This window comes from Fukomys damarensis, unplaced genomic scaffold (genome assembly GCF_012274545.1).
Source record: "Fukomys damarensis isolate Sample0158 unplaced genomic scaffold, DMR_v1.0_HiC HiC_scaffold_39, whole genome shotgun sequence".
Lineage (NCBI taxonomy): Eukaryota > Metazoa > Chordata > Mammalia > Rodentia > Bathyergidae > Fukomys > Fukomys damarensis.
Window position 1 is genome coordinate 6,779,019 of NW_022900951.1, and position 8,593 is coordinate 6,787,611.

Below are 8,593 nucleotides of genomic sequence, written 5' to 3' on the forward strand. Positions count from 1 at the left end.
AAAAAAAAAAAAAAAAAAAAGTATTTAAGAGAGAAATGAATCATATTTAAAAAAAAAAAACCTTCCTCAGTGAAGCTGAGCATGGTGTTGCACTCCTGTAATCCCAGTACTTTGGGAGGCTAAAGCAGGAGGATTGCCACCAGTTCCAGGCTAGCCTGAGCGACATAGTGCGTTCAAGGGCAGCCTGAACTGCATAGCAAGATCTTGTCTCAAAAACCAAAAACCAACCAAACAAAAACCCCCCAGAGAGCTGGGGACTTAGTTCAGTGGTGCCACCACCTACCTTGTAAGTGCAGGGTCCCGAGTTCGATCTCCAGTACCAAAAAACAAAAAACAACCAGAACTTCCTTGGGGATATATACACACTAAACACAGTGGCACAGTTGTACATTTCTTAAATTGCTAAGACACATGTAAATATAATTCTACAATGAATATGTCACTTGAAAAAAACTTGATGTTTGCTCGTGGAAGTGGGTGTCACAGGGCCACAGCTCACTAGTTACTGTGAAGGGTGAGAGGAGGAAGATCATTGGCTGTGGACGGCTGGGATCCCCAGCACATGCATGAGACAATACATGTATGAGATGTGTACATATGTGCAGTTTGTATTCTCCTACATGGCTCAGTTCTACTTGGTGTAGTTTTCTGCACTTACCTTGTATTTCTTCTATAGGAAACTGTATAAACAGACGTAAAATTTACATTATGCTCAAATTCCTCCCTAATATATGAATAGCACTGAGACTTATTTGCATTTTCAAAGCAAATGTTACAGTAGAGCTATTTTATTTGATATCCAAAGCCCAATGCACTCTGGACAATAAAAAGGATAGATCATCATTGGCATCCTAGTTTATGACCTGACTGCCCAACGGTCATAGCCTTTCCAAAATAAGAAGATGGGCAGTAGAAAATGGGTGAAAAATCTAAAGCAGCAACAAAAGGGATGATGGGCAATCCCTTCTTTCCCTTCCAAGAACCAGAGGTGTGTGGCTCAGTTGGTGGTCTTACAGACAGACAGGGAGCTTAAATAGGAGCTCTGTATTTGAGGGGCTGCTTGGACATTTTTTCTCCAGTCTTTACTGGTGACAGCAAAACTCAAAAGAAGTAAAATACTGAGTTGTGCATTTAAGTTTATTATATGACAAAAGTACAAGAAACACACTGACATGGATGAAACTCAAAAAATGTGATGTCACGTGGAGAAAATAGACTGCAGAAGAACATGTAAGGTGTGTTTATGTTTGTATAGAGCACACAAAGGCTCAAACTGACATGTTTTGCTAAAATGATCAAGAAAGGCAAAGAGGTGATTGGAAGTGATGAAGGGGAAGGAGAAGTTTCCACTATGCCGGCAAAGAGGGCTTTCAAAGTTATCTGCTCTTCTATTTCTTGAACCTGGTAGTGGGTACATGGGTGCTTGTGTTTATCATCAATCTTTTAACCATATAAATATGTAATAGATTCTTTTCTCCATAAAAGTATTCACTGTAACTTTTTAAAAAGCCAGGAACCAATGGAGGTTTCATAATTAAATTTGGTTGTTATGACTCAGCAGTAGCCAAGTTTTCCCCATTATTATAGCGGAGTAGGAAACCCTCAACTAAGGCTGCAGTTCTCAGCCACCGAGTACTCTATCACTAAGCCACACCCCCAGACCGAGGTACATTTTTAACGTTGCTCATCCACCCAGGCATTTCCTTCCAAAACACCTTGATTACTTAGAATGAAAATTCCTTTGGGAGCATTTTACAAGTGTAAATGTAGATTTTTTTCTGTGTAAGAAATGACCATGTAATTTCCATAAAGCACATTCCAAAGTGAACCCTAGGGGTTTTGGGGACTTTGGAATTCAGAGAGGACTCGGTAAGGGTGTTCCTCTACTTCTGTGGCTTCATCAATAGAAATTACCATCACTAATACAAGAAGTCATGGTGTCTCAGGTGATGTTTCTGTTCCTTGCAAGACATGAGCCCTTGGACAAATATTTATCAAACAAAAGGGGTTCTGGTTTTAAGAGATATACCACTGAGCCACAGATCTGCTGTAATACATCTTGTTAAAGCTCTGCTTGCTTCAGTCGCTGCGAATTTAAATGAGAGCAAACGATTGGATTTTGTCATCTACTAGGAATGAATTTGCCTTCTTCAGTTCCTAATTTGATCATGACAATTTTATAAAATCATTTTAGAGAATTACAAAATCCCTATTACATTGTTCAATTCACCACATGTCATGGCTGGCAAAGGTTCAGGTAATTTAAATGCTTGTAATTTTCTAAATGGTATTACACTTTTAAACTGTACCCTGGGGTCCAAATCCATATTAACTAACTGACAAAAAATTATAGATAATTTTATTCAAGGCAACACAAAAGGGAAGGATTGTGGCAAGGATAATAAAACATCCTTTAAATAAAGGGATCTGAGATCCCCAGAGCATAAGCTCAATTAGGCCAACTACCACTAGTTAAAGACTAGTTTAGGTACTGCTAGTTTGTCTGCTGTGAGTTAAAGGCTAGCTTAAGAATTTTTTTTTCTGGTTTTGGTGATTGAACTCAGGACCTTGTGCTTTCGAGGCAGGCATACTGGCACTGAGCTAAATCCCCAGCCCTTAGTTTAAGAAATACTATCTACCTGTAGCTAGGAGACCTCATATATATTCTATAGGAAGGAGCTCAGGAGTTTGTTGGGGAAACACACAAACACGCTTGTGTGCTTTCTAATTCTCTTCCTTTCCTTCAGCTTCTCCCACTCATTCTCCTTGTATTAAGAAACAGATCTCTGTGAATAATTCTTGAGATGAAAATGGTCATGTCTACAGGCTTTTAGTATTTGAGGATTAGTTTGCTTCAAGGCTGTCCTTTAAATATTGAGATATTGGGAATATCTGTACTGGTCTTTTCAGGAGTGGAGCATTTTAAAATCACCTGGGGTTGCTGTGAAAGTCCCTGCCCCTTAGATGCACCTCAGACCAATTACATCACATCTGTGTGCAGAGAGCCAGTTTTCCCTCAATACTTTTGAATTCACCAGGTGATTCTCATGAGCACCAAGGTTGAGAAAGATTGTAATAGCTATTTGAGAAAGTGCTTACTTGGCAGAGCAGGGCCCACAAGGAAGCATTTGGAAGTTATGTAAATGACACTGATAAGAGATAGCATTGTCCTGTTATGTATTACACAATGGGAAAACAGAAATTGACTAGGAATTCCATTGTCTGACTCAGTATCTAATTAATCTATGATTAGGAGCTTGTAAGTAGCTGCCTCAGCAGTAAAGATTCATTGCATTTTAGCCTATTTGGGAAGAGGCTGGAGGTAGAAAAGTTGTTTAGCCATTGGTGATGCTTCTGTATCCAAAAGATGTCATTTAGGACAGTGGACTTCAGTATACAAAGTTAGTTGCTGAGGCTGATATCCAGTTCAGTTCTAAATGCATTAAACAAGGACTCAAGAAAAGCTATAGGAAGAAAGTCGCTACTTGACACTTACAAAATGAAGCAAGTCTGAAAATGGAGTGAGACAGTTCTCCCTGCAAAGTCCTTTCTAATAAGAGGGTAGGAATCTATGGAAGAGATGGGGTCCTCATTCTTTCAAGCATTTTTACATCTCCTAAAGGCCTGTTACCAGAATATTGAGCATGTTCATTTTCTAACATTGTATCAAGAATACTTTAAAATAGGTAGGAAAGCTGAGAGATTTGAACAATAAAAATTGCAAACTGTCCTGAGCAGTGTGAGCAAATCTCTTGTCATCCTGGTCTGTTCTGTCTGGAACATGAATCATCCCTCTATCCAGCGTATCCACAAAGTATGTGCTACCCACTCACTGAACACTTAACAGCTATCTTGGTTATCACATGGACTGTCACAGCATTGCACTGCTTGTGTTCAAGTCGTTCTTATTTTACTCAATAATGGCTTCCCAAAGCATAAGAGTAATGATGCCAGCAATTGGCCTGTGCCAACAAGAAGCTGTAAAGTGCTTCCTTTAAGTGAAAAGGTGAAAGTTGTCAATTTGTGGAAAGAAAAACCATTGTATGCTGAGGTTGCTACGGTCTGTGGTAAGAATGAATCTTCTCTTCATGAAATTGTGAAAAAGGAAAAAGTGTTTCATGTTTGTTTTGCTGCCACACCACAAACTGCAAATATTGTGGCTACAATGTATGATAATTGCTTAGTTGCAATAGAAAAAGCATTAAATTTATGGGTGGGAGACATGAACAGAAAATGGGTTCTGATGGTTATAATTGTTCTACTTTATTATTAATTATTGTTGACTTCTTACTGTGCCTATTTCATAAATTAAACTTTATCATAAGTATGTATGCATAGGAGAGAGCAAAATATATATTAGGTTTAATACTCAATTTTCAGGCATCAGCTACAGTGTTGGAATGTATCTGTTGTTATTCTATAAAATTATAGACAAGTCAAAAACTAAGATAGTCTCTTTTCTTTATGACTTAGTGATTCTAGCTCAGAGGCACTGCAACTCTTTTCCTAAGCATGGATTGAAGAAATTCATTTCCCTCCGTCTCCATCTTCTTTCAGATAAAGACCATTTTGAGCGGCTTTATCATCAGAGGCTACTTGGGGAAGTGGACACTGCTAATCAAGACAGTCACCCTGGTGCTGGTCGTGTCCTCTGGCCTGAGCCTTGGGAAAGAGGGGCCTCTGGTGCATGTGGCTTGTTGCTGTGGCAACTTCTTCAGCAGCCTTTTCTCCAAGTATAGCAAGAATGAGGGCAAAAGGCGTGAGGTGAGCTGCAGCTTCTGCATGCAGGGGAGGCTTCTCAGAGCCCTGCCTCTGTTGCCTGCCTGGTTTGCTTCCAGGGAAGGCCCTGGAACCTACTTAGAACCATTTGCCTTGTAGGTGCTTTCAGCTGCAGCTGCTGCTGGGGTCTCTGTGGCCTTTGGTGCTCCCATCGGGGGTGTGCTCTTCAGTCTGGAGGAGGTGAGAAAGGCAGTAAGAGACATGTGGATGGTTGGTATAGCAGGGAGCCTTTATTCCCTACCCTCTGAAGATTAGATTCATAGAAGTACTGAAAAAGCTTTCTGCAGTTAATGAAGGATCACAGTTTCTACTATTAAATATATTTTCAAATACTTTCTTAACGTCAATATAATTTTGTGGGAAGATTTATAGTATCCTCTCTCTTCCTCGTAACCAACATAAATTCCACCTTGGTTTGGAACCTGAATGGATCATCCCAGAGGTTGGCATATGTTTTCTGCAAAGGCTTTTGTGCACCACATAATTTCTGCTGCAGCCAACCAACCATGCCATTGTTAACAGAAAAGCAACCAGATGATCTATCCATGAATAGGCATGGCTGTGTGCCCCACAACCTTTCCTTATGGATGCCGAAAGCTGGATTTTATACAGCTCTCACATGTAATGAAAATGGTTCTCCTTTTGAATGAATATTTCATATCACAAGTTGTTTCTTTTCTATTTTATATTCAAAAACCATTCTTAATTCATGTGCTGTGCAAATAGTATATTCTCTGGGCCAGAGTTGACTTGTGGGCCACAGTTTTCCAACCCTTGATCTGTTCTGTTTTCTATAGAACCAAATCCAAAGTTTATTTTCTTTTAGGAGGGTCTTTGTGCCATATACAATATTACAAATACATATTTTTATTTAACGCTCTCTTTTGGGGGGGTAATGGGGATGGAAGAACATGTTAATCTCATGCTCTACCACTGAGCAACACTCGCAGCCCTTTATTAATCTTAACAATGTAGCACAAGCCCACCTTTATTAGAATCCATGGCACTTTTTGGCATAGTTAGATTCCTTTAAATATCTTTGTTGGTGCATTTTGGACACAATTAAACCTAGGCAAAGTGAGTGTGACCCACCTTTGGTTTCAGCCTGGTCTTTCCTGCCAAGTATCACAGGTGACTGCTGACCCAAGGTGGGAGGGCTCTGAGGTGCTCTTTCCTTGGCCAGCCTCTGGTTTTCTACTTCTTTGTTCCAGGTCAGTTACTACTTTCCCTTGAAGACCTTGTGGAGGTCATTTTTTGCAGCCCTGGTGGCAGCCTTCACACTGCGATCCATCAACCCCTTTGGGAACAGCCGCCTGGTTCTCTTTTATGTGGAGTATCACACTCCCTGGTACATGGCTGAACTCTTCCCCTTCATCCTGCTTGGGGTCTTTGGGGGCTTGTGGGGAACACTCTTCACTCGCTGCAACATCGCCTGGTGCAGGAGACGCAAAACCACCAGGCTGGGGAAGTACCCAGTGTTGGAGGTCATTGTGGTGACGGCCATCACTGCCATCATCGCCTACCCCAACCCCTACACACGCCAGAGCACCAGCGAGCTCATTTCTGAGCTGTTCAATGACTGTGGGGCCCTTGAGTCTTCCCAGCTCTGTGACTATATCAACGACCCCAATATGACCCGGCCTGTGGATGACATTCCAGACCGGCCCGCTGGGATCGGGGTTTACACAGCCATGTGGCAGCTGGCCCTGGCCCTCATCTTCAAAATCGTCATTACCATATTTACCTTTGGCATGAAGGTAAGTGAAGGGGAAGGAAGATGGGGGGGCATGTCTTTCTGAGGACAGTACCTATTCTCTAAAATAAAATTATGATGGGCCAGGGATTTAGCTCTGGTTCCACCACATGCTTCACAAGCATAAGGACTGGAGTTTGATCCCTGGTACAAAAAGAAAATTATGACAGGAGAAGAGGAACTGACCTTTCTTGAATGAGCTATGTCCTTGACATTCTTTTAATCAACAGGAAACAAATCTCTTAATAAACACAAGCCTATGGAGTAGAGATTTTAATCCTATTGTACAATTAAGGAAGCTAAAGCTCAGAGGCGCAGGTGACTTGGTCAGACCCACAGTTTATGGGAGACAGAGCTAGGTATCAAACCCACTTCGAGCCTTCCTTTCCAGACCAGGTGGTAAGCACAGATTTCCCTGCTGGCTGGGTGTGTGCATGTGGTAGAAGAAGCCCGGGCTTAACCCTGTTTGGATCAGTAAACATGCCTTCCATATCCACTGTATGCTGGTACTAAGTTCGAGGGACTCAAGCTTGACATAAACTGCTACCCCTGAAGCACCCACAGCCCCTGCAGAGATGCATGTAAATGCAGTGTTTGGAGACTGCGTGGTGACTACCTCATGCACTGTGCCAGTGCCATGAGAACATAAAGTGGGTGCGTCCCTGGCCTGGGTAAGACTGGGGATCATGCAGGGGGACTTTGCATACACCCTCACACTTGCTTTCTCCTCATCACCCTCTGTCTGTATTGAACCCAGGGCCTGTGCATGCTAGGCAAGCATTCTACAACTTAAGTATACCCCAAGCCTTGCACACTGTCTCTGGATGGCCAAGGTCTTCTCAAACTGTGCAGGATATTCCATGCTTCCATTATCATTACTAAAATCAGAGAAGATTGCTTCTTTTGTTCTTATTAAACATGCTTTGCTGAATCGGTTCAGATATATTTCAAAAGCACTTCCCAAAGAGCTTTCTTTTATGGGCTCTGACTTTGAATTATTACTGCTCTTCATATTTTTTTTAAATTGAGGTAAAATTGATACAACATAAAATGGATCACTTGAAGTTGTACACTTCATCGGCATTAAGGACATTCATGATGTGGTGCAGCCTACATCTGTCTGCTTTTAGAACATCTTCATTCCCCCCAGAGGAGACCCCGTCTGCATTACTAGGCGCCTCTCTTTATGCCCTCTTCCCACCTGATGGCAGCTGCTCACCTGCTGTATGTCTCTACGGATTCACCTGTTGTGGACATTCCATATAAATGGGATGGAATATTTGCTTTTATCATGTGCTTCTTTTACGGCACATGGCATTTTCATGGTACATCCATGTGGTAGCAGTGGTTTATTACTGTTATTGGTTGGATAGTATTCCATTCTATGGCTGTTCCACATTTTTTATCTACTCATCCTTTGATGGATGTTTGGGTTGTTTCTATATTGTTTAGAAAAAAATATTAAAACATATTTTTATATAGACATGAGCACTGATTAATTTTCACAAAACACACATGCTTGTATAACCAATACCCAGGACCAGAAGCAGAACATCATCCCAGAGCCCCCTGTTCCATAAGCATTTCTTTCTTTGTGATATTTTTAATTTTTTTTCTTTTTATTGAGTTTATTGGTACAATCTAGGTATACAATACAATTACATTCATCACTGGGATTCTGTACCTTTACATAATAGGTCTTGATTCTCATTTTTTCCCCTTGTCCCTGCCCTCCCTTCACCCCCTCCTCCCCTCCCCATTTACAAACACTTTATTTCCATTTTTTCATTTTCTCATATTTTTTCCTCTCCCTTATTACCTTTCCCCCACCCTTCCCACTTTCCCTGCACCTTTAGCCCTTTACTTCCTATTTCACATTATTAATTATCTCATTGGGATCCTGTGTACTATTATAGTTTTTCACACCACAGAAACTATTCGGTATTTCAGTTAAAGAAATCTCTGTATGAACATTAAAAATAGGGAATCCTAAAATAAAACTAAAAAGGAAAGTAAAAGAGAAAAGGCAATGATGTAACAATAAAATAATCCTTAATTCTG

General features: G+C 41.0%; 1 protein-coding gene across 8 annotated transcripts in view; it reads left to right on the forward strand.

Annotated features, from left to right (window-relative positions):
• Clcn4 (chloride voltage-gated channel 4) overlaps window positions 1-8,593 on the forward strand; it is a 90,227-nt gene that overhangs the window by 35,870 nt on the left and 45,764 nt on the right. For all 8 annotated transcript variants that reach the window (XR_778339.3, XR_778335.2, XR_778340.3 and 5 more), the window contains exons 6-8: window positions 4,558-4,764; window positions 4,879-4,959; window positions 5,991-6,536. Coding sequence is in view for 2 of the 8 variants with exons in the window: in XM_033760081.1 (XP_033615972.1) it covers window positions 4,558-4,764; window positions 4,879-4,959; window positions 5,991-6,536 (834 nt within the window). In the remaining 6 variants the exon portion in view is untranslated. The remainder of the gene's footprint in view (window positions 1-4,557; window positions 4,765-4,878; window positions 4,960-5,990; window positions 6,537-8,593) is intronic.